General features: G+C 48.4%; 1 protein-coding gene, 3 non-coding genes and 1 pseudogene across 5 annotated transcripts; 2 read left to right on the top strand and 3 right to left on the bottom strand.

Moving 5' to 3' along the window:
• Window positions 1-1970: 1970 nt before the first annotated feature.
• Window positions 1971-10464, bottom strand: LOC131119373 (uncharacterized). 2 transcript variants are annotated; one of them, XR_009126330.1, is made up of 4 exons: window positions 10369-10464; window positions 10119-10256; window positions 9912-9979; window positions 1971-2032 (listed from the first exon to the last, which is right to left on the bottom strand). XR_009126330.1 is itself a non-coding variant. In XM_058064719.1 (3 exons), the coding sequence occupies exons 1-3, from the start codon at window positions 10384-10386 to the stop codon at window positions 3116-3118; spliced, it is 7020 nt and encodes a 2339-aa protein (XP_057920702.1). In that variant the 5' UTR covers window positions 10387-10458; the 3' UTR covers window positions 2052-3115. The 2 variants fall into 2 exon arrangements, 1 of the variants encoding a protein (XP_057920702.1); XM_058064719.1 differs by lacking the exon at window positions 1971-2032 and having other exon boundaries at window positions 2052-9979; window positions 10369-10458.
• A 5677-nt stretch (window positions 10465-16141) lies between these two features.
• LOC131119384 (U1 spliceosomal RNA) lies at window positions 16142-16305 on the top strand. Its single transcript, XR_009126335.1, has one exon. It is a non-coding gene; the product is annotated as a U1 spliceosomal RNA (small nuclear RNA).
• Window positions 16306-17394: 1089 nt separating this feature from the next.
• On the bottom strand, window positions 17395-17569 carry LOC131119409 (U2 spliceosomal RNA; annotated as a pseudogene).
• A 3745-nt stretch (window positions 17570-21314) lies between these two features.
• LOC131119382 (U1 spliceosomal RNA) lies at window positions 21315-21478 on the top strand. Its single transcript, XR_009126333.1, has one exon. It is a non-coding gene; the product is annotated as a U1 spliceosomal RNA (small nuclear RNA).
• Window positions 21479-22567: 1089 nt separating this feature from the next.
• LOC131119405 (U2 spliceosomal RNA) lies at window positions 22568-22749 on the bottom strand. Its single transcript, XR_009126353.1, has one exon. It is a non-coding gene; the product is annotated as a U2 spliceosomal RNA (small nuclear RNA).
• Between the last annotated feature and the right edge of the window lie 2684 nt (window positions 22750-25433).

The raw sequence follows: 25433 nt of genomic DNA, 5'->3' as shown, positions 1-25433 counted from the left end.
GCTACCATGTTAGCACCTAGCAAGAGGGTTTCAAGTTTAGAAAGTGCCTAGGTTGTCCTATAACCTCCCTATATCATGCCATGTGTGTATTTGCCTTTAAACGTGAGTAAATTAGCTTAAAGGCTAACATGCTAACAGTTATCATGCTAGCACCTAGCAAGAGAGCCTCAAGTTTAGAAAGTGCCAAGGTTGTCCTATAACCTCCCTACATCATGCCATGTGTGTATTTGCCTTTAGACATGAGTAAATTAGCTTAAATGCTAACATGCTAACATGCTAGCAATTAGCATTTAGCCACAGAGAGAGTTCAGACGTTTATCTCAAAAATGAGCCATCAATCACGTTTCTACGTGGCCGTATGGCTGAGCTAAAAGGCTGTGAAAAGTCTGTAAATTCTCGTTTTCTATGTGCTGTTCTAAAAATAGAACAGCGATTCCCTAATCAAGTGGCCCATTTTTTAACGTTTTCGTTAATAGCGTCGCCATGGTTACACAAAACTTTCCAAAAATTAAATACCGCTGTAGTCCCGAGCGCCACGTTTCCGGCGGTGTAACATGTGTGGGGGTCCTTCTTGCGGTTTTGGCCGCATTACGCGCGCAAAAAGTGGAAGATTAAGATATACGGAATAATAACTAAACAGCAATAACAATATGGGCTGGCTCAGTAGCCAGCCCATAGACTGCTACTGCAAGTAGCAGTCTATGGGCTGGCTACTGAGCCAGTCCATAACTAGAAAATTCCCGCGGAAATTTTGATGGACTGGCCACCTGTGCTGTGAACCTCGGGCCCGGTGTCTGCCGTGCCGCCGAACATTATGCATTGCCTATTGCAGGAATTATTTTGTACAAACTATTTGTAAAAGGCATCTAGTGGCATCACATTGGAAGTGAAAGCTTAAATGTGTTCATACATGTGACTTGACATCAGCAGTTGTTTCCAAAGTTGGGGTTTCTCAACTTACTGTCATAAGCCTCATAAGCCAAAATAGAACCAAACAGTAGATTTCAAGGCATGTGCAGCTGGATGAAGGAGCCAGGAGACTGAAGTCGGGGTTTCCCTGCTGAGGCTGCTGCCCTTGACCCAACCTCGGAAAAGCAGATGGGTGGAATGCAGCGGAATATTAGCACTTTTTTCAGTTTAAAAAGACCATGGAAGCAAAACCTGTACTTAAGTTCATATATAAAACCAGACAATTTCTGAATAAATCATTTGACAGTTTATTTAAAAAGGAACCACAAGATGCAACAAAGCCTTAAATTCTTGAAGTCAAAATGTCAACAATTACACCAGTTATGAACAGTATTGTGATGTATAATATTCTGTAATATAGAAAGATAAAATCAATGACAAACACTTCATGTAGCAAGGCAACATGTCCCGTATGTAACTCAACAGTTTAGGTCAGCGGCCCAAGGCACATCAAATATTTCAGAAAAAAAAAACAGCAGTAATTAAAAGAAGCGTTCAATGACATATCGCACCAACTCACAACAAAACAAGTGATCTCGAGGCACTTTGGTTCACATTATTATTATCATCATTAGTTTGGTCTATCAAGTTTATCATAAATGAACAACAGAAACCCACATGAGCAAGCACCTGGCAACGGAGGCAAGGAAAAACTCCCACTTGGGAAGAAACCTTGGACAGAACCCAGGCTCAGTGGGGCAGCCGTCTGTCTCGACCATTTAGGTTACAATACAAAAATGTTTGGTACAGCATGATTATGCATAATAATGGTCTTTATACATAAAGGTGCAAACGCTTGAGAACAAAAAGGCATAGTGCACATATGTATGTGGTAGGTAACTACGTATTACAACAGGAATGAAGTATTAACACGTCCGGGAAATGTTTGTGTAAAGGCTTGTCTTTTCCCTAAACAGACACACACACACACACAAACCCAGTAAAAATTGTATCAAGACTGAATTCTTAATTGTCAATTCAGAAAACAAATTGTCAACACACCTTTTCTGTCATGTCCTGCAGTTGGTATCAGAATGCGAGTTGAACCTGTTCTCCTCTGTAGCTGTAAAACACACAAATCACAAATCTGACACTATCAGCTTTTTATCCTTAGCATCCTTCTGTTTTGCTAGGCTTAGTCCTCACACAGGAAGTCAGCTGGGATATTCATATGCTGAGCATCCCCAATATATAGACTCCACGTGACATATTGCGGAAAAGTACTGCGACTACTACAAATCTATGAGCTTTGCTTTTCACGCAGCAGCGCCTACTACAGGGGAGAGAAAGACAGACAAGTTAGTCAAATGTTATCAGTAACTGTCATATACATATACACTTTATACATGTTATATATTGTGTAAAATGTACTGCCACTAATACAAATCTTTGAGCTTTGCTGTTCTCAGCTCTTTGTGCAGCAGTGCCTACTACAGGGGAGAGAAAGAGAGACAAGTTAGTCAAATAAATTAGTAACTGTCATATAGATACTGTATATACACACACACACCCAAACAGTATATACTTTTATATTATATATTGCGGAAAAAAAGCGGTCCGATGACTACATATCAGCAACGCTGATACCAATAACTGTTCTCATGTCTTCAATGCAGCAGTGCCTACTACAGGGGAGAGAAAGAGAGACAAGTTAGTAACAAGTCAGTACAGTAATTGAAAAAGCTGAAAGTAATACTATGACCGAGTAGAACATAACAGCCTCAAACAGGCTATTCATGCAATAGTGCCTACTACAGGGGAGAGAGAGAGAGAGAGAGACAAGTTATTAGAATGTTCCATCATAAGTGACATGAAGTTTCAGGAATAGGGAGAACATTGAGAACATGGAGAACATGACTATGCCAACACTGCCCGTTCAGAGATAATACAGTAATTCTGACTAGCGTATGTATCTACTACATATAATAAAGCGACATCTTCCGGTTGGGGCTAAAGCGTGTGCAGCAGCATTTCTGAAAGGCAGCCCATGAGCAGAGGTACAGCATACCTAGCCTTCAGGACACAAGCACGGAGTACTTACGTATGTGAGACGGCGTGGATGGATGGAGGGGAAGAAATGGCCACAAGGTCATTGCAAGCAAATGTTCATTGGGGACAAGACAGCATGTGTAGACCAGACCAGGATCTACAAAGATGTTAAGATACAGTACACCGGACTGTGGTAACTGTAGTAAGAATGCAGAACACCTGACTGAATGCAAGACTGCGGTTGAGAAATGTAAATGTGATCAATCAGTGTCTGCTTGCCAGTTGTTGCCTTGCCGATGAGCTGAGTATAGCCTCTGGACTCAAACAACTCCAGTATAGGCTTCTTACGTTTCGAAAGCAGGTCCTCGTTGAAGTCGCCACAAACAACAATGGGGTGGCTTTCCATCATTGCCAAGGTGTCCAAGAGGTTTGTCAAATTAGGTAGAAATGTGCCCAGACTCAAGTTCGGTGGTCGATAAACAGTAGCCACCACAGCCGTGATCGGCACCGTGACTTTAACCACCAAGAATTCAAGGTCTGGCACATTCTGGACAAACCGAAGGGGCTGGCCTTGAAGTTCCCTCCGACAGTAGGCTGCAACTCCGCCTCCCTCTTTCGCAGCCATGTCTGGCCTGTTTAAGTAGGAAACACGTCTGTTCCGTACAAAAACAGCGTAGTCCTCCAGCTGCAAGTGTGGGGAGATGGAACCAGACAAATGCGTTTCCGTCAAACAAAGCACATCAGCCAGTCTCAGCTCATGATGAGATTTGATGTCCTCCATGTGACACGCGAGGCCCTCTGTGTTATGGTGGACAATCTTCAAAGTCGGAGAAGGCCCTTGTGCAAAGTGCAACAGCGGTCTGACAGACAAGAAAGAAGCGTGCAACATGCTGTCCATTGCCAAAGCAATGGTGGGATCAGCATATATTTTCTTCTCATCCAAGTCCATGATCTTCAGTCCCTGGAGCGAGGTCGTGCGACTTAGAGCGACGTAGGCCATTCCAGGTTCAAACACGCGCTTCAGAGATACGACCGCAGAAGATAGCGTCATGCCTTGCACTTTGTGCGCCGTGCATCCAAAGGCCAGTTTTGCCGGGAATTGCCGCCTCACCAGTCCTTTGATGCTTAAACTTTCCTCTGACTTTTCTATGTAGGCCAAATCGTCCCCGGATCCCTGAAGTTTCTTCCGAAATTTCAGGCCTGCTCCAGGATTGTCCAAAGAAATGCCAAGAAAAGTAACAGCGTCCTGTGGTCCACGGACAATGTTCATGATGGTCCCGAAGGTGCCGTTCACGAGACCATCCTCAATGTCCAAGTTCCGGATGATCATGACTCGTGCTCCTACAGCAGCTTGCAGGTTGTCGGGCAGATCTCTTTTCCTCCCGGTTATCATGTTGGACACGATGACCAATTGTCCCGTCCGGGGGTCTTTTCTGTAGTTTTCTGCCGGAATGTCGACCACATTCAGTTTCAAAGCTGCCACAGTTGCACGGTTGTGTTCGTCAACCTCCTTATTGGTTGCAAAAATGTGGAGCGTACTGGTGTGACACTGTGATGTTTCGACAGTAGCCTGCTGCAGTAAAGCCCGGTCACTTTCATACAAGGGCTCCTCCTTCCTCTTTTCCCTTACCCTGTTCAAAAGCTGGGCAAAGGTCAGGTCCTCCTTCTGTCGCATGATCTCCGTAAGTCGGACCAACTGAAAGTTGGTCCAGAGGTCAAGGACATTATCCTCATACACACAGAGGGGTTTGGCCCTTCCAAGAGGTGGCAGCTGGTAAAAGTCCCCAACTACAAGCACAGAGATCCCTCCAAAGGTCTTCCGGTTGCCCTTGACTTGCTGGAACCGCCAGTGGACATACGCAAAAAGATCCTTGGAGACCATTGATATTTCATCAATGATTAAAATCTGCACGTTGGAAAGACTCGCCCGCAAGGTGTCCAGCGCGTTGCCGAGTCCTTGATATGGAGGCCTCAAACTTCTTGGGAGCTTCAAGACCGAGTGAAGGGTTTTCCCAGAAATGTTGAACGCAGCTGTGCCGGTAAATGACGTCAACAGAACCGTGGGCTGAGACAAATCCGCATCGGTACGAATGCCAGGAAGCTGCCGAAAAATCTTGGTGGCCTCCTGGTAAATGCACTTGATGACATGCGACTTGCCACATCCAGCTCCCCCTGAGATGAAATAATGAAAGGGCTCAAGGTCGCGATCAGAAACGCGCTGCAAACACCAGTCGCGTACGGCATAGAAGACGGAAGCCTGCATGATGTTAAGACTGCGGTACATCCTCCTCACAAAGTCCGGACTCAACTGGGGTGCTTCAAAGGCCGGCAGTGCTGGGGCGCCGGAAAGGTCAGCCTGATAGGCAGGAACATCATCCTGCTCATCCCGCTCGTCCGCTGCGTTTGGCATCATGGCCTTCAGCGCAGCAAGACATTCCAGGCGCTCTGCTTCCACCTCTGGCGCAAAAGAGTTCCACGCATTAACAGCTGGACCTTCCTGTTGGAGTCGCTCCAAAGCCTTGTCCAGTTTCTTCGCTTGGCCCTCAAACCGCTTCATTTTCTCATCAACGATGGCCTTTGCAGGACCTAGCCTTGACCATCCGTCCAGGTAGAATGACTCATAAGTTGGGTGGGAGTCGCTGGTCAACTCACGGTCCGTCCTGTGGGGCAAGTAGAGTTTGAGAAGGGCCCTGAAATATTTTTCAGGAAACTTTGTCATGGAAAACCGCGTGTATCTTATGACGGCAGGTTTTCCCCTGGTCCTCTTCTGAATGCAACCCATGTCGTTCAAAAGGGGAATGACATTTGGCCCTTCTCTCTCGTGTCCGTAGACCACCCGGTAATCAGACGCAAACTCTGCCAGACACATAGACTCAAACGCCTGCGTACGTGGTCTGTTGGCGTACTTTTCCGGCAAACTTGACATCCACACTTCAGCTGAATCTGGGTGCATGGTCATAAGCCGACTCATGGGCAGACTCATTCGGAAACCGTCCTCGTCGGTTTGGAGGAACACCACATTGCGTGAGGACTTCTTCAGGGGCAAACTGCATGTTCGTGCCACTGCCTCCTGAGCACTTACCTCTCTGTGCTTTGAATACGCCTGCATGATCTTTTGCATCTCCTCCTTCTGGTTGGCGTCAGACTTTTGCACGTCCTTGATGACAGATTTGAGGAACTCTGTCATCTCGTGCTCCGGCTTGGAGATGTAAGACATCATGTACATGATGCAGCTGATATCATCCAGAATATACTGGATGTCCATGTTGGCGTTCCACGCACGCAGCAGATGGGGGTTGTAGGCATTAGTCCAACTTTCTTGCGGTGTACGCTTCAAGTGGACAGCCATCCCAGTGCTGAGGTTCTCAACATAGTGCTTATACCGACCCAGGGTCAGCTGGCACAAATTGAGCAGGTCCGTCAAGTCCTCCGGAACCTGTGTGTCCATAAGACGCTCTCTTAGCTGTTTCAGCTTTTCCTTGGACTCCCTCTGTTTCTTCGCCAACTTGGTCCTTTTGGCACGGGCGTCTTCCTCCTTCCGTCTCTTCTTCTTGGGGTCATCGTTTTCCTCTTCGTCATCACTGGTCGGGTCCTCAAAGGGAAAGGTAATTGTGGTGACATCCATGGGCAGTTTAGGGAATCCAAAACGACAGGAGACATTTCCTTTTCGGCAAGATTTGGTGTGACTGCGGCTGTGAGTTTGAACACTCGTAACCACTTCATGGAGTTCCGGATCCTTGGTTTGATCGGGAATGTGGCAGGTGATATAACGGTCGATGAATTCGACCACTTCGCCACAGTAGATGGGATCTGGTTCCTCGATCACCGGTGCGTCCTTTATCCACACCACCATGTGTATATGAGGACTTCCTCGTGCTTGAAACTCAACACGATAAAAGTAGTCCTCGACTGGGCCGATGGGCTGCGCAGGAGACAGAATAAGCTCTAAGAGAGCATCTACCCTTTTCTCAAACATGCGCATGACCGTGACTGGATTGCTGCGGAGAATCTCGCATTTAGCGTTCCAGTCCAGATCTGAAAAGTGACCCTCCTGTTGGCCTTGCTGCGCTTTTATCACAGCAGTGACTTCAGGCCATCTCATTTCCGCCGCAGAAAAGGTAAGAAAAAATGTTGGCTTCCCCAACTGCCTGGCCATTGCGTGGAGCTCCCGGTGAGCTTTCTCCCAGTATGCTGGTGTTCCTCGGAGTGGCTGCATAAATCTGGTCGCTTCCCTGTTCTGTATGAGCCGCTCCAACGCCTCCTTGTCCTGGATCATCCGGTTCAGAATTTTCCTCCCATCCGCAGTGTGAGGTTTTCCTTTCCGCGACTGAATCGACATGCTGTTATTGGCCATGTACGTTTCAATGACAAATTGGGCAAAGAAAAGGTAGCCCTGATCTTCAGCAAAGCGTGGATCCACGGAAAACAATCTGGTGTTAAAGTAAGAACTCGGTGATACTTTAACGATCCTCTCCTCATCCATTGTGTTCTTTCCCGTTGGGAACAGAACAGGAAAGGCCATGGCCTCCAGCTGCGGCACAGCAAAAAATCCAACAGGCTTGTTTTGTTGGGCAGGAGCAATGCTGAATATCCCATCCCCAAATGAAAGACTTTCCTGTGCAATGTCAAGCGGCTGCATGCATGTATCGAGCATGAGGCCCGGCCGAAGTTCCTCCTGATCACATTCAACATGCTGTGCCTGCGTAACTTGGGCGTTGCTGGCCTCTTGCTGCAAGGATGATGACGGCGGGGCGGATGGCTCCTCTTCCCCTTCAAGGACACTTTCAGCTGCTGCACTCTCATTGATGCACACATCCCTGTACTGTGGATGAGTGTGTATCAGCGTCCTGAGCCCTGCTATAACATTCGCCATATTTACTGTATAAAAATGCTGATGTCCTTTATACCGAAGGCGTCTCTTCAGCTTTACCTGCAGCAGTTGAGCTTCGCTACGTGGCCTAGGTAGTGAGTTCACTGCTGCTTCCATTTCCGACGGTACGCACACTACTGAGCCATGAACAGCTCGTTGCCGTCCTTTGGGCAATGCTACAATTTTTGCAAAAGGTATAATTTTTGCTATCAGCTGTCTCTCGAGTACATTTAAATCGGACAGCTCTTGGGGAATGGGTGCCAGATCCAACTTATTTGCAACTGCCAGAGGTGGCATTGCACATCTCCTGAGGTGGGAGTCACAGGAGTGACATATCCATTCCTGCTTTCTCTCTTGCGGGGCAGTGCATGGGGCAGAACAACTGTTGTTGCAGACGTGAACATATTTACCTGTCAAGCTGGCGGCCACTATGTCACGGTTGTCGCTATATTTTCCTCGATTGCATTTCTGTACCTGATTTAGGAAAAGAGCACGGTGGCATACAGTACAAACATATGTGGGCCCATGTGCGACTCTTTCGCGGAACGACGATATTGCTGCTTTCATTACAGCGCTTGCTGGATCCTGCACATTGTTGGCTGAATGTTGAGTTCTAGTCATGTATTTAGTCTTTATTTGAAGCGCGCATTGTAATTTGTGCCGAATACGCTGCCCATTAAGACGGTTCTTTTCGCAACGCTGAACATGATGTAGCCTTACATCAGAATGTCTATTACTATCGCTCACATATTTCTTATGTTGAAAATAAGGATTGTTTCGATAATTCTGCATCCATGTTTTCATGAAAACAGCCCACCTTTGCTTAAAACCTGGATGGTTGCGATATTTATCTCTTAGATACACCCTATATCTTGCCTGAAAAGCTGGATCCCGGTGATACCGCTCCCTCAGATATAACTTTTGTCTCGCCTGAAAAGCTGGATCCTGGTGATACCTTTGCCTGATATATACTTTTTTTCTCATTTTAAAATCTGGGTCCCGGTGATACATTTCCTTAAGATTCAGCTTCTGTCGTTCAACAAAAGCCAGATCAGATTGATACCTTTTCCTGACATATGCTGACATTAAAGTCTTTTTGGTCGTTGGACTTCTGTGGTATTTTTTAGCAACGTGCGCCTTCTGTTTATTCTTAAAGGCACTATCACACCTGTATCGCGTGGTAAAGTGGTTTAATTTTAGTTGGCGGTAATTAGTGTCTGATACATACTTGATCTTCATTTGTAGAAGTTTTTTTTGACGGGGATTGGGTTCTTTTGAAGCTTTGTACAGTGTACATTGTTGGCACTTGAGTGCCCTTTTCATAGCGGTCCGTCGCCTCGTTTTACTCACTTTGGAAAAATCTATTTGAACATGGACGCATGGTGGTACTATCAGCTCCTCTTGATCTGTCTCAACACATTCTCTTATTGCTGCGTCTGTTACTTTGGTGGGCTCTGAAGTGATTACGACATCCAACTGCACCTGTCTGTCACTTGCTATCTGTTCTAATCCAAAGGAAACCGGTACCAACTCGTAGTTTGCATCGGGGCTGCGATCCGAAAGGAGCTCATGCACATGGTTGACTAAGTCATCTAAGTGAGAAAATGTCATCATAATCGCAGTTCCGTTTGGGTCTGGCAAACCTACTGCAGATCGACTGTGCGAATCAAAAAAACCGTAGCATCCTGACCTATCACGAAAGACCGCAAAGCACTCTGGAGCCACAATCAGAAAAGCATGAGTGACATCTTGTGAGAGGCACTCAAGTTGTCTGGCAAGTGGCAACAAATACGGATCTATTAGGGAATTGCTGCGATCCCTCACCAAACCAAATTTCGGCTCTAACTGTGTAACTGTGTATGCATTGTTGTCGGTGTGAACTATCTTTGGCATTTCCTCTTTGGTTAAATGATTGCTGATTAAACGTAGTCCTAGCCCACATATTGTCCACGCATAGAGTGAGTCTCCATTTTCAAGAACTCTGTCAAGAACGTCTGCATCAAAATGAAACCCCTCAGCATGGTAGGCCAAGAACGTCAGTGCCATACACGTGCACTGATTATTGCGAGTGCAATCGTCATACCTCAAATCCATCTGGGAGTGAGTGGCCCGGACGGTACGAATGCGTCGACCAGCTTCTGTGCCACAATCCTGAAATGTAGTATTTGTCATGTTAACATACATTTGTGTAATTAGTTTTTACCATAGAAAAGCTTACATTAGCCTTGTTTTATCAATGCAACTTTTCAGTAGATCTAGTAGGCGTATACATTTCCTGTGTTAAAATTACCTGGCTGGTCCCATCCAGGACAATGTGCAGTAGTGGCAATGAGGACTTTGCACAAATGTCTCTCTGAACCACTGTCTCTGGACTGCAAGGCGGTGATGGTGTTGACGGCAGATCTACAGTAGCCAGTGTCGCCTCAGTCTAAATGAGAAGGCAAAACTAACTTAAAAATGGCACACAAAATACCACCTTTAATATAGTAACAAATATAGTGTGTGTAGTATATGATAAAAATAGAAAATGCTTGTTTTACCCAGCTGGTCCCATCCATGACAATGTGCTGTGGTGGTGTGGAGGATGGCACACACGTCTCCTCTGTGACGACCACTGGCCCGGGACTGCAAGGTGGCGTTGGGGTGGAAGGCAGCTCCACACGATGTGGTGTTTCCTCCATCTACACACACACACACTTCTGTCATGCCATTTTTCTACACCAACAAATATAGGCTGCATATATTATAAGAAAAAAGTGCATTTTACCCAGCTGGCCTCATCCTGTACAATGTGCTGCACTGGCGTGGAGGAAGGTGGCGGTGTTGCCTCCATCTAAAAATGTACACACACACACACCACTTTACTAACAATGCACACACACACACGCGTTCACAACCAGAACAACATTTTATTTTTCTCCCATGACATATTTCATTCATTCATTCGTTCGTTTTCTATCACTTATCCTCATGAGGATCGCGGAGGTGCTGGGCCTATCCCAGCTGTCTTCGGGCGAGAGGCGGGGTACACCCGGGACTGGTGGCCAGCCAATCACATGGCACATATAGACAAACAACCATTCACACTCACATTCATACTTATGGACAATTTGGAGTGGCCAATTAACCTAGCATGTTTTTGGAATGGGGGAGGAAGAAAAAACCCACACGTGCATGGGGAGAACATGCAAACTCCACACAGAGACACACTCATCCATCGTGCAGCCACTATGACATAGTTAAATATGCATAGTTGCATAGCTTATATGCATAGTTGGATATGCATACTTCTTGCCCAATTATATTTTCCTAAACAATCTTTGCAGAAAGTTGCTTACCACAGTCCTGTGTGGAACCATTGAACCAAGACGAACAAGGGATGACTGTACATGGACTACAAACCTGCAGCTCTCCCACTCTCCTCTTGGAGGCTGGACGACGCCGTTGGCACTCTGCAGTCACCGCCTGACGTGGCACAGAAAAAAAAGGAAATATTTCACATGCATAACTTTTTTTAGATGTATTTGTGAATAATATACTTTCTATGAAGCGGCGAAAGTACCTTCTTGCCCTTGGGGATAACTGTGGAGGTCTCAGGGCTTGGAAGATGCGATGGAGCCAGCTTGTCCATTGCAACCAGCATGGGCGGGCTGAACCACACAGGGTTCACAGGGATGTTGCACTGCAACAGGTCCTCCTGTCAAAAAGTACCAAAATACATATACTAAGACTTGAAACTATCGCCATCCTAACATCCATGCTCGTCTCCATCAACTGTGACAAACCTGCTGCTTGCACATCCCTTTGCTGGGGTCACGGGGCACCTTGGACTTGACACGCCGACTCCTCTGTTGCGATAAGTCACATTATGGCTACATGTACATATTCTTGTCCATTTTTCAACATTTTTTTTTACCCCCTCTGCGCTGCCAATGAGTGTCCAGTCAAAAGGGTTGGAAGGATGCTGCACGGTGACCTCACCCTTCACAACCACTTTCGGCAGGAACACTCGCGTCGGTGGGGACGTCTGAAGAGAAGGTGCCGGTGGTGCAGTCGTCTCCAGCTGATGGGACACAGAAAAGGCAATCATAACGTGGCATCCATTACACATGGAGATGCCTTTTTGAAAGTACCTTCTGGAACAGGGACGACCAAGGACGATGGGGCTGATGGGGAACACAGGCAAAAATTATTTGCGACACATAGGTTTGATAAACCAACACAATGAGTCACATGCATGTGTTTTAGGGCTGGGACAACGCGTCAACATCATCGATGATGTCGACACAAAAAATAATCATAAACAATTTAAGGAGAACTTTAATCCACGTTTGGTGCGATTTACAATTTAAATGTGCAACTGTTAAACTATAGGAATAGGCCTCTATGAGATCTATTGAGACCTAACAAAATAAGAGCCGATTCTCAATTCTCAGTCTATTCTCAAACAAAATAGCCTACATTTTGCCTCTTTTAAACAAAATAAATCATATTATTAACTAATAGTATTTAATCAAAGAACAAAGTAGACTTGTAGCTGACCTTGGCAACGACATTTCGTTGGCAATTTCACTACTGTGTTTTTGTGCAATGACAATAAAGGGAGTCTATCTAGTCTATCTATGTCTACCTTTTGTTCCTTTTTGCCAAAAGGCACGGATGAGAGGGGGAGATCCCACATAACAACAACACATAGGCTTATAGGTTTATATCAAGGCTACGGTGGTAACTGTCCTGGGCTATAGCTTACTTAACCTTGTGGTTTTTGTTGAGAAAAATGAGCATGTTAACATGCCGGGGGTGAATGCAGCCGAGTGACTGTCAGTCCAGCAGCTGAAAAGACCCGCTCTGACGGGGCCGAAGTCGTGGGGATGCAGAAATACGGTCTGGCTAACTTGGCCAGCATGGGGAACTTTCTGTCATTCACCTTCCACCAATCTGTCGGATTTCAATCCAGGGGTGGGGGTGTCTCCCTCAGAAAATTCTGAACCTCTCTTTCAACGCCAGCATTGTCTTGGGAGGATGAGATTGCTCCCTGAGGAGATGCGTCATTGCAGAAGCGTGCATAGTGGCAGTTACTCTGTAACGATCGCGCCCTCCTATAGAGGTACGAGGCTACAACGCAAAAAAGGAAGGTCACGGGGGGAGCGGATATCAGCTGTAAGGAAAAGGAAGGACTGTCGAAAATGTTGGGTAGCCACACCACGGCAGTTTATTTACACAAAAACAACCCCGCATGTCATCCCCTCCCAACCAACCTAACTAACTAACTAACCAACTACCTAACTAAACATCCCACCCGCCAACAAAGACAATCATGAAACACCCAAATTAATCCCGAAAGCTTACCCCCCCCCCCCCCCCCACCCCGCAAGTGTCCAAAAGTTCCCCGAAGAGTCAGCGCTTATTCACAAAACAGTGGCGAAAGCCACGGTTCCACTCACGACCACGCATCCGCTTGTCCGTCCGATCCCTGGGTCCGGAACCTCGCCCACGGTCCAATCGCTCAAGCCAGGAGGGAAAAAGAAATCCCGTCAGGTGTCGCTTGACAAAGTTGGTCCTCGTGGGTAAAACGCCGGCTCTCAGCATCCCCTTGCGTGTGTGACGTCACAATTTTTTCTCTTCCTCCAACCCCCTTGGCGCGCTGGAAGAGCCTCCTTAAATATTCGCCACCTACCGGCGAGTCTGCTCACTGCAGTCGCTCTCGCAGATGAGGAGGATGCATGATAATGGTGATGATGCCTGTATATATGGTCCTGTACCTGTTCCCCCGTACACCGATCATGACAGTAGTTTTCCTTACAGCTGAGAATCTTGTAGCAACGCACTTATGGACCCCACTACCTCAGCTGATGGACTTTGTGGCCATTACATCCCCCCCCCCCCAGCCAGCGGCTTACCGGGGCCGTAATAGGGCTTCATGTCTACCACATTTATAGTGTCCACCTTTAACTTATCTGTCATCCACCGAACACAATAGTTTACAGGACCCAATTTTTTCTCTACCCGAGCAGGACCTACCCATCTGGGAGCAAGTTTGGCAGAGAATTTTGCTGAAGCTTTGGATAGTGGGTGTGCCCTAACCCAGACCAGATCCCCGACAGCAAAGTGTACATCTCTGCGACGTGCATTATAATATCTGGCTTGTCGAGCTTTGGCCGCACCAACATGTCTCTCCACTTCATTGTGCAACTGTGTGTGTGTATGTATTGTGTGGTATGCGGATGTGTGTGGTGATGGAGCTTTGTGTACCAGTCGTTCCAGCGGTCCCATCAAGTTTCTACCAAGGGCCAACATGGCGGGAGTGGTGCCTGTTGTCTCGTGGACTGCTGTGTTGAGAGCAAGCCGAAACTCAGGCAACCATCCATCCCAGTCTTGATGATGGTTCCCCACGAAGGAGGCAATCATTGTTTTTAAAGTCCGATTGACTCGTTCGGTCATGTTTGTTTGGGGGTGGTAGGCTGTGGTCAGCTTATGGGACACTCCCCAAGCTTCACACAACCGGGACATCAACTGACTAGTGAACTGGGGCCCACGGTCGGACACCATGTATTTAGGAACTCCCCATCGGGTGAAGATGTCGTTCTTCAATATTTGGCATACCTTGGGGGTTTTAGCATCCCTCAGTGCAAAAAGCTCCACCCACTTCGAGAAGTAGTCCACCACCACCATCAGTACCGAGTTCCGGGCCCTGCTGAGCGGGAATGGCCCCATGAAGTCCACTCCGATCATCTCCCCAGGGGCCTTGACCTCAGGGGACTGAAGATGTCCGGCAGGCTTGCTGTTAGGGCTTTTGTACTGTTGGCATGTACTGCATGCCCTGACGTGGCTCCAAACATCTCCTCGGACCGTTGGCCACCAAGCCACTTCCAGAACTTTTAGGAGGGTCTTTGTCCTCCCCAGATGACCACCGAAGGGGCTGTTATGGAAGTAGGCCAGGAACAGCGGTACCAGGGCACCAGGCACTACGAGTTGGTACTTGAAGCCACCGTGCTTTGATGGTATTCCTCGGTACCACACCCCTTGTTGAAGTTGATAGTGGATGCGTCCCGGCTTAGGCTGGTCAACCGAGGGTCCACACTCCAGGCAAGTTGGATCCATCTTCTGGGCTTCCGCAATGTCTTGGAGTGTACCTGGGAGGTCCGACCAGTAATTTTTCGGGACGGCTAGACATACTTCCCCTTCTGATAACTGGGGTGCACGGGACAGGGCATCGGGCACCACATTGCAGCATCCTTTCTTGTAATGGACCCTAAAGGAGAAACTTTGCAGCCTCAGAGTCCACCGGGTAAGCCGTGACGACGTCTTGGGGCAGTTGAATGCCCATGAGAGGGCGCTGTGATCTGTGAATACGTCGAAGGTGGTCCCCTCAAGAAAGTGTCTCCACTTTTCAACGGCCCAAACGACAGCCACGGCTTACCCGGTGGACTCTGAGGCTGCAAAGTTTCTTGTTGCATGTTCGAATAAAATGTAGACGGAACAAACATAGCGTCAGTTATCACCCTTATATCCATTCGCTTAGACAATAGAAAGTGTTTGAATGTGCTGAAGAAGAAATGTGCCCGTGACCCTGATCAGAGACCCCCAGCGAGCCCCAGGTCCTGGAGGTGCCTGGAAGCGCCAACAGCGACCCTGCAGATGTTCACGTTAATCCTGCAAGAATGTGTCAAGAAAAGAACTCGTAAAACAATGAAAGTAATTACTCTCACACACACACACACACACACACATAGACAAACAGACACAGCTTGCACAACTGCCTCCCCCCAGTGTTGCACGACCATGCCGTAGGGGACCCCTGAAAGAGAATAAAACGAGAGGGGCGTGAACTGCATATTCACAGTGGAGCGGCATGCCACTGGGTATGTGGCTTCACTGTCCTCGCTGCGAGTAACTTTGAATATTGTTGTCTGTCTCTTCTGTATTCCTGCATTTGAGTGTTTTTTTACAAGTGTCACAGGAGTTTGAGCCTGACAACCCACTGACTCATGACGACCTCGCATGTCTACACGTGTCAGGGTTAAACATATTGGCCTCTCATGTTACATGGTGTGACTAGGCACGTGGAGTCAGTACTCCAGTCTCCCCATTGAACGTCTGCAGCAACTGCACTAAGCCACTTGCTGCCGCTGCCTTTGCTCAGAATGAAGTCACACGAGAGCCACACAGACCGACTCCTTGAGACAACCAGAGTACGTTCTCTGAATTTGGACACAGGTCCAGTGGCTGGGCTTGTTGCGGGCGACCTGATGAGACCACCACTTAGCATGTGGCATGTGCGAGAGACTCCTCCGGGCGAGACCGGTCCAATTCATACTTACCTGGCAGGGGAGATACCATGATCAAGAAGGTGGTTCACCCAGGGCGAGGCTCAGCCATTGCACACGGGCTGAGCTGACCTCTGCGAATTCCCCAAATGTGGGAATCTCGACTGCATAATTTGTGATAGTGGGGGACTGCGTTCGCGCTCTCCCCTGACCCCGTGTTTAAAACAAGAGGCAGGTGCAGCGCCGTCCCGAGCTCCTTGGCTTGCGAGTGCAGCCGGACTCGAGCAAGAAACGACCAGGCCAGCACTACCAACGCTTGCTGGAAAGGTCTGCCCGTCCGCGGGAGACAACCAACCAACCAGCCGAGAGGCCGATCTGCTCTCAGTCAGGAAACCTCAATGAAAAACGGCAACCAGGCAGAGAAAGGGGCGTCGGCCAAGCGCCTCCACTTTACCAGCACACCGGAACCACTGGCCACAGTGGACCAGGTGGCCGTCAGAAACAACCGTCCAACTCAAGCGGAAGCGGCTCAAATTGCTGTTGTCGCTCTCAGCGGCCTTCCCAGCCGCAGAGGCAACTGCTTCGGATCTTTATGTCCAAGGAAGGCAAGCAGCGACACCCAAGATGGAAGCCACAACATTGTGGTTCATGGTAAACCTACCCGCACAGGCCAGCTCCTGCACTTTGAGTCCCTTCGCCCACTGGAACCCGAGCCAGAAGCTGCCAGAAGTGCAAACAAGAGAGCAGAAAATACCGGGTCACTCACTCACCGAGGGTGGCAGACGCACAATTTACAGGCTCTGACCGCCTGTGGCTATCCCACGTGGTTTTTTTTTTTTTTTCCTTTTTTTGTCATAGCCAACACACAAAGGGCCACCAAACCCGACCCTGAGAAGCCAAACGGAAGACGGAAAAGCCCCTTATGCCACTGGTTTGTGGAGGAAACTTGGAAGGCCTCCACCAGACAAGATCATCGTGTCAGATTCCATCCAGCAGTTGATCAATGCGACACTCACAGGGCCCCGGGAAGCGCGCACGAAACCTGAGCATCAGGAGCCGGTGGGAGACTGCAGGAGGCAAGGCTGACAAAAAGTGGCTGACACCCTCTGGAGACCGGCTGCTGCGAGGGAAACGGGGTCCACGGAGTGCGCAGACACAGTGCCCCGCTACCACGAGCCATTTCCTCTGCAGAATTACTGCTCAGGGGGCACCAAACGTGAGCACGTTCAGTGCATTTCTTTCAGCATCATCCACCAGATGCACCCTGCCAGAGTCTGCTGTTGCTGTTTACACAAGAAGGAGAAGTGCACCGTTCCTGGAAGCGCTGCAATACCAGGTCGATGCGTGGAGCGGATGGCGCAAGCCCCAATCGCAGCTCCCTGTTCCAAAAAGCAATTTAATATTTAGTCCCCTGTTGGGGGACGTATCAGATATTAAACTGATAAGAACAGATTTTTTTTTTTTTTTAAACTGTTTATTGTCACTAATACAAAATTTCACCACATTTCATTATTTTTGAAAACTGCCCTTTAAAAAAGTAAAATACACACCACATTTAATATAAAAGTGTTCAATTAACTTTTTGTTTTTGTTAAAAACTAGTGCTGTGGGCAGTAAAATGTGTAAAATTTCTACAAAACATTTTAAAATATCATAAAAAAGAAGCTTTAATGTCTTCTGTTGTACAGGAGCGCAGTGAGTCCTTATCAATAGTCTCTACATCCCACTCTCCCAGACAGCTAATCTCCAGGACACTGTCAGGGTACCCTCAGACCTTTATCCTTCTTCTCTGTCTCCTCCTTCTTCTCTCGGAGAGTCAGGCTGCCGCTGCCGAGACCTTTTCCGTGAAGCTCCGGGTGCCACCTCCGGGTGGGCACAGACGATTCTTCTTTGTGGCTGTGTCCTTGGCCTGCCGCTTGCAGCTGCCAGGGTTGCTGCAGCCATTCGGATCACAGCCACGGGGGGGATCTGTCTGTGCCTCCTTACCAGCAAGTTGCGGGAGGTCCAGATGGCGTCTTTGATGGCGGCGAGGGCGAGCCACTGCTTTCCGAAGTCTTTGTCGGTTGACTTCTGGTGGCTCACCCCGTACAGCACAAGCTTTTCATTTAGGACCTCCCTTGCTGGCAAGTCCGGGAAATTTAGGTCGCCGGCTGTCGCCCACAGGTCTACAGCAGCACTGCACTCCCAGAGGAGGTGCCTCACCGACTCCGGTGCGCCACAACCCGGTCGGGGGCAAGTTGGGTTCGCTGACATTCCTCGGGAGTGCATAACAGACCTGACTGGGAGGATCTCGTGGGCCACCATCCATGACAGGTCCCGAAGTCTGTCTGGGAGAGCAGGATGGTTCACGTTGCGCCAAACCGATGTGGGCTCGCCGAATGCAAGCCCGCGCACTGGACTCACTGGGTCCCGCTCCTGCACAACAGAAATGACAGAGCGATGATTTTTTAAAATGTCAACTGTTTGTCTTTCCAAATTAAAATGTTTTAAAAAGGTCCTTATAAATATATATGCCGGTGGTAAGTTAAAAGCCACAGGTATCGTTAGATCTGTTGGAATCAGTTTTAGTTTTCTTAAATAGGAGCCCATCCAGTAACGTACCAAGGCTTTGGTCTTGGTAGTACTGGATGGGCCCACAGCATTTTCCATGTGCAATGATGTGTATCTTGCGCCTAAAACAGTTTCAGATATGATTCTTGAATTGAAAAAATATAAAATGGCGTAAGATTTAAATAACTGCTTTAAAATTTACACTGTGGTTAAGATATTTCTTGTGAGTGAGGCTCCTCCTTCACTCCAGTGGGTGAGGGTTGGAGGGGAAGAGCCTCCCTTCCCGGCCGACGTCTGGGTGTCGGTCGTTCCTGGAGTCTGCCATTAAAAGTTCGCTTCTCACGAGGGGTTGACTGCAAAACAATATTTAAAAAGGACAATTCATTCGGGGAGCCCGAGGGGAAGACTCGAGGCTCCTCCAGTGAAGAACTGTCAGAGAGAGCCTCAGGCCTTCCCCGCTTCTCTGATAAAACGGAGGAATCCGACAGCTCTGAAGCTAGTCTTTTTGCTTGTTGGCCGCTTGGTGGGATGGGTTCTTCTTCAGATTCAGGTGATGGTAGGCTGACTTCCAGGTGAGTGCACCCTTCGCTTGCCAGCAGACCACTCTGAGTCATGGATTCTGGGGCCTCTGTAAGCCCCTCCCTCTGTCCCGCCTCACCTGTTTCTCCTCCAATCACAGGTTTTGGCGGGAGATTTGAATTATTTTGGGTCTCAACAGCCATATTGGCCCCAGCATTTTCCTCTCCATTTCTCTTTTCTTTTCCAGCCTTTAGCTTGTTGGCAAAGGATTTCGGGCAGTCTCTGAAGAGATGGTTTGAGTCTCCACAGAGGTTGCACTTTCTGCCATTGGTACATTGTTCAAAAGTATGTCCAATTTCTCTACATTTCCGACACACAGTCTGCTGACATGCCTCTGCCAGGTGCCCGTGCTCTCCACACTTGCGGCAGAGCTTGGGCTGACCCTGGTAGTGTATGTAGCCTCGGTTTTCTCCCAGAACTATCATTGATGGGAGATGTTTCAGACCCTGGAAGCCCTGAGGGTCCTGCCATTGCTGGATGGGGACCCTCCAGGCGCAGTTCCAGATGCCATCTTCATCCCTCACCTTCATAGCCTGGCCTTTAACCGTGCAATATCTTCCCAGCCAAAAGCAAATGTCATCTGCGGTCACTGTCTCATTAAACATTCTAACAATAACGGTTTTAGCCGCATTGTCAGTCAGTTTTTCAACGTTGAACACAGGCAACTGGGATTTCACATCTTCATAACGCGTCCAAAATTCTCTCAAAGTTGCAGCAGACTGGAAACTTACATCATAGCCTTTGTTGTAAGGCAGTGCCAAAATGCAGTTGAGGTCATCAGGTTTAAATTGAAGGATTTTTTGGATGATTTTTCTGGAAAAATCCAATCTGGACAGTCCCAGTGACTCACCCTCCATTTCCTTATATGTGAAACGCACACTGTGGTGCCTCCGCATACCGGCATAGCTGGCCGACATGGTGGAGGCACCACCAACTGAAATTTTCCTGCTCAGTGAGAGATTTAAAACAAATAAATACTTAAAAAAGCAATAAATACAAAAATTAAAACTTACCTTGCACTGCTGCGGGAATAAGAAAAGTTAAAATACACTGAAAAGCGTAGGAAATTTCCTCCCGAATGTTGGCAGAATTCTATGCACCTGAAGCATACAATTCTCCACCCAAAGGAGGTGACCGCAGTCTTAGCCAGAAGGCCGAGAAGCGATGCCGATGGGCGCTCGTAGGGGAGGAGGGCACTTCCGGCATGACAAGCTAAAGGACCGGTTGCACGCATGTTCGAATAAAATGTAGACGGAACAAACATAGCGTCAGTTATCACCCTTATATCCATTCGCTTAGACAATAGAAAGTGTTTGAATGTGCTGAAGAAGAAATGTGCCCGTGACCCTGATCAGAGACCCCCAGCGAGCCCCAGGTCCTGGAGGTGCCTGGAAGCGCCAACAGCGACCCTGCAGATGTTCACGTTAATCCTGCAAGAATGTGTCAAGAAAAGAACTCGTAAAACAATGAAAGTAATTACTCTCACACACACACACACACACACACATAGACAAACAGACACAGCTTGCACAACTGCCTCCCCCCAGTGTTGCACGACCATGCCGTAGGGGACCCCTGAAAGAGAATAAAACGAGAGGGGCGTGAACTGCATATTCACAGTGGAGCGGCATGCCACTGGGTATGTGGCTTCACTGTCCTCGCTGCGAGTAACTTTGAATATTGTTGTCTGTCTCTTCTGTATTCCTGCATTTGAGTGTTTTTTTACAAGTGTCACAGGAGTTTGAGCCTGACAACCCACTGACTCATGACGACCTCGCATGTCTACACGTGTCAGGGTTAAACATATTGGCCTCTCATGTTACATGGTGTGACTAGGCACGTGGAGTCAGTACTCCAGTCTCCCCATTGAACGTCTGCAGCAACTGCACTAAGCCACTTGCTGCCGCTGCCTTTGCTCAGAATGAAGTCACACGAGAGCCACACAGACCGACTCCTTGAGACAACCAGAGTACGTTCTCTGAATTTGGACACAGGTCCAGTGGCTGGGCTTGTTGCGGGCGACCTGATGAGACCACCACTTAGCATGTGGCATGTGCGAGAGACTCCTCCGGGCGAGACCGGTCCAATTCATACTTACCTGGCAGGGGAGATACCATGATCAAGAAGGTGGTTCACCCAGGGCGAGGCTCAGCCATTGCACACGGGCTGAGCTGACCTCTGCGAATTCCCCAAATGTGGGAATCTCGACTGCATAATTTGTGATAGTGGGGGACTGCGTTCGCGCTCTCCCCTGACCCCGTGTTTAAAACAAGAGGCAGGTGCAGCGCCGTCCCGAGCTCCTTGGCTTGCGAGTGCAGCCGGACTCGAGCAAGAAACGACCAGGCCAGCACTACCAACGCTTGCTGGAAAGGTCTGCCCGTCCGCGGGAGACAACCAACCAACCAGCCGAGAGGCCGATCTGCTCTCAGTCAGGAAACCTCAATGAAAAACGGCAACCAGGCAGAGAAAGGGGCGTCGGCCAAGCGCCTCCACTTTACCAGCACACCGGAACCACTGGCCACAGTGGACCAGGTGGCCGTCAGAAACAACCGTCCAACTCAAGCGGAAGCGGCTCAAATTGCTGTTGTCGCTCTCAGCGGCCTTCCCAGCCGCAGAGGCAACTGCTTCGGATCTTTATGTCCAAGGAAGGCAAGCAGCGACACCCAAGATGGAAGCCACAACATTGTGGTTCATGGTAAACCTACCCGCACAGGCCAGCTCCTGCACTTTGAGTCCCTTCGCCCACTGGAACCCGAGCCAGAAGCTGCCAGAAGTGCAAACAAGAGAGCAGAAAATACCGGGTCACTCACTCACCGAGGGTGGCAGACGCACAATTTACAGGCTCTGACCGCCTGTGGCTATCCCACGTGGTTTTTTTTTTTTTTTCCTTTTTTTGTCATAGCCAACACACAAAGGGCCACCAAACCCGACCCTGAGAAGCCAAACGGAAGACGGAAAAGCCCCTTATGCCACTGGTTTGTGGAGGAAACTTGGAAGGCCTCCACCAGACAAGATCATCGTGTCAGATTCCATCCAGCAGTTGATCAATGCGACACTCACAGGGCCCCGGGAAGCGCGCACGAAACCTGAGCATCAGGAGCCGGTGGGAGACTGCAGGAGGCAAGGCTGACAAAAAGTGGCTGACACCCTCTGGAGACCGGCTGCTGCGAGGGAAACGGGGTCCACGGAGTGCGCAGACACAGTGCCCCGCTACCACGAGCCATTTCCTCTGCAGAATTACTGCTCAGGGGGCACCAAACGTGAGCACGTTCAGTGCATTTCTTTCAGCATCATCCACCAGATGCACCCTGCCAGAGTCTGCTGTTGCTGTTTACACAAGAAGGAGAAGTGCACCGTTCCTGGAAGCGCTGCAATACCAGGTCGATGCGTGGAGCGGATGGCGCAAGCCCCAATCGCAGCTCCCTGTTCCAAAAAGCAATTTAATATTTAGTCCCCTGTTGGGGGACATATCAGATATTAAACTGATAAGAACAGATTTTTTTTTTTTTTTTTTTGAAACTGTTTATTGTCACTAATACAAAATTTCACCACATTTCATTATTTTTGAAAACTGCCCTTTAAAAAAAATGTAAAATACACACCACATTTAATATAAAAGTGTTCAATTAACTTTTTGTTTTTGTTAAAAACTAGTGCTGTGGGCAATAAAATGTGTAAAATTTGTACAAAACATTTTAAAATATCATAAAAAAGAAGCTTCAATATCTTCTGTTTTACAGGAGCGCAATGAGTCCTTATCAATGGTCTCTACATCCCACTCTCCCAGACAGCTAATCTCCAGGACACTGTCAGGGTACCCTCAGATCCTTATCCGTCTTCTCTGTCTCCTCCTTCTTCTCTCGGAGAGTCAGGCTGCCGCTGCCGAGACCTTTTCCGTGAAGCTCCGGGTGCCACCTCCGGGTGGGCACAGACGATTCTTCTTTGTGGCTGTGTCCTTGGCCTGCCGCTTGCAGCTGCCAGGGTTGCTGCAGCCATTCGGATCACAGCCACGGGGGGGATCTGTCTGTGCCTCCTTACCAGCAAGTTGCGGGAGGTCCAGATGGCGTCTTTGATGGCGGCGAGGGTGAGCCACTGCTTTCCGAAGTCTTTGTAGGTTGACTTCTGGTGGCTCACCCCGTACAGCACAAGCTTTTCATTTAGGACCTCCCTTGCTGGCAAGTCCGGGAAATTTAGGTCGCCGGCTGTCGCCCACAGGTCTACGGCAGCACTGCACTCCCAGAGGAGGTGCCTCACCGACTCCGGTGCGCCACAACCCGGTCGGGGGCAAGTTGGGTTCGCTGACATTCCTCGGGAGTGCATAACAGACCTGACTGGGAGGATCTCGTGGGCCACCATCCATGACAGGTCCCGAAGTCTGTCTGGGAGAGCAGGATGGTTCACGTTGCGCCAAACCGATGTGGGCTCGCCGAATGCAAGCCCGCGCACTGGACTCACTGGGTCCCGCTCCTGCACAACAGAAATGACAGAGCGATGATTTTTTAAAATGTCAACTGTTTGTCTTTCCAAATTAAAATGTTTTAAAAAAGTCCTTATAAATATATATGCCGGTGGTAAGTTAAAAGCCACAGGTATCGTTAGATCTGTTGGAATCAGTTTTAGTTTTCTTAAGTAGGAGCCCATCCAGTAACGTACCAAGGCTTTGGTCTTGGTAGTACTGGATGGGCCCACAGCATTTTCCATGTGCAATGATGTGTATCTTGCGCCTAAAACAGTTTCAGATATGATTCTTGAATTGAAAAAATATAAAATGGCGTAAGATTTAAATAACTGCTTTAAAATTTACACTGTGGTTAAGATATTTCTTGTGAGTGAGGCTCCTCCTTCACTCCAGTGGGTGAGGGTTGGAGGGGAAGAGCCTCCCTTCCCGGCCGGCGTCTGGGTGTCGGTCGTTCCTGGAGTCTGCCATTAAAAGTTCGCTTCTCACGAGGGGTTGACTGCAAAACAATATTTAAAAAGGACAATTCATTCGGGGAGCCCGAGGGGAAGACTCGAGGCTCCTCCATTGAAGAACTGTCAGAGAGAGCCTCAGGCCTTCCCCGCTTCTCTGATAAAACAGAGGAATCCGACAGCTCTGAAGCTAGTCTTTTTGCTTGTTGGCCGCTTGGTGGGATGGGTTCTTCTTCAGATTCAGGTGATGGTAGGCTGACTTCCAGGTGAGTGCACCCTTCGCTTGCCAGCAGACCACTCTGAGTCATGGATTCTGGGGCCTCTGTAAGCCCCTCCCTCTGTCCCGCCTCACCTGTTTCTCCTCCAATCACAGGTTTTGGCGGGAGATTTGAATTATTTTGGGTCTCAACAGCCATATTGGCCCCAGCATTTTCCTCTCCATTTCTCTTTTCTTTTCCAGCCTTTAGCTTGTTGGCAAAGGATTTCGGGCAGTCTCTGAAGAGATGGTTTGAGTCTCCACAGAGGTTGCACTTTCTGCCATTGGTACATTGTTCAAAAGTATGTCCAATTTCTCTACATTTCCGACACACAGTCTGCTGACATGCCTCTGCCAGGTGCCCGTGCTCTCCACACTTGCGGCAGAGCTTGGGCTGACCCTGGTAGTGTATGTAGCCTCGGTTTTCTCCCAGAACTATCATTGATGGGAGATGTTTCAGACCCTGGAAGCCCTGAGGGTCCTGCCATTGCTGGATGGGGACCCTCCAGGCGCAGTTCCAGATGCCATCTTCATCCCTCACCTTCATAGCCTGGCCTTTAACCGTGCAATATCTTCCCAGCCAAAAGCAAATGTCATCTGCGGTCACTGTCTCATTAAACATTCTAACAATAACGGTTTTAGCCGCATTGTCAGTCAGTTTTTCAACGTTGAACACAGGCAACTGGGATTTCACATCTTCATAACGCGTCCAAAATTCTCTCAAAGTTGCAGCAGACTGGAAACTTACATCATAGCCTTTGTTGTAAGGCAGTGCCAAAATGCAGTTGAGGTCATCAGGTTTAAATTGAAGGATTTTTTGGATGTTTTTTCTGGAAAAATCCAATCTGGACAGTCCCAGTGACTCACCCTCCATTTCCTTATATGTGAAACGCACACTGTGGTGCCTCCGCATACCGGCATAGCTGGCCGACATGGTGGAGGCACCACCAACTGAAATTTTCCTATCCAATGAGGGTTTTAAAACAAATAAATACTTAAAAAGCAATAAATACAAAAAATAAAACTTACCTTGCACTGCTGCGGG

The sequence above is a fragment of the Doryrhamphus excisus genome, unplaced genomic scaffold (genome assembly GCF_030265055.1).
Source record: "Doryrhamphus excisus isolate RoL2022-K1 unplaced genomic scaffold, RoL_Dexc_1.0 HiC_scaffold_26, whole genome shotgun sequence".
Lineage (NCBI taxonomy): Eukaryota > Metazoa > Chordata > Actinopteri > Syngnathiformes > Syngnathidae > Doryrhamphus > Doryrhamphus excisus.
This window is presented reverse-complemented; position numbering and strand designations above follow the sequence as displayed.

What these genes read in the sequence shown, in the direction of transcription:
- LOC131119373 (XM_058064719.1), bottom strand. An exon ending in TCCTGGATGGGACCAGCCAG is followed by an intron (nt 9,980 to 10,118) that starts GTAATTTTAACA and finishes ACTACATTTCAG; the next exon opens with GATTGTGGCACAGAAGCTGG.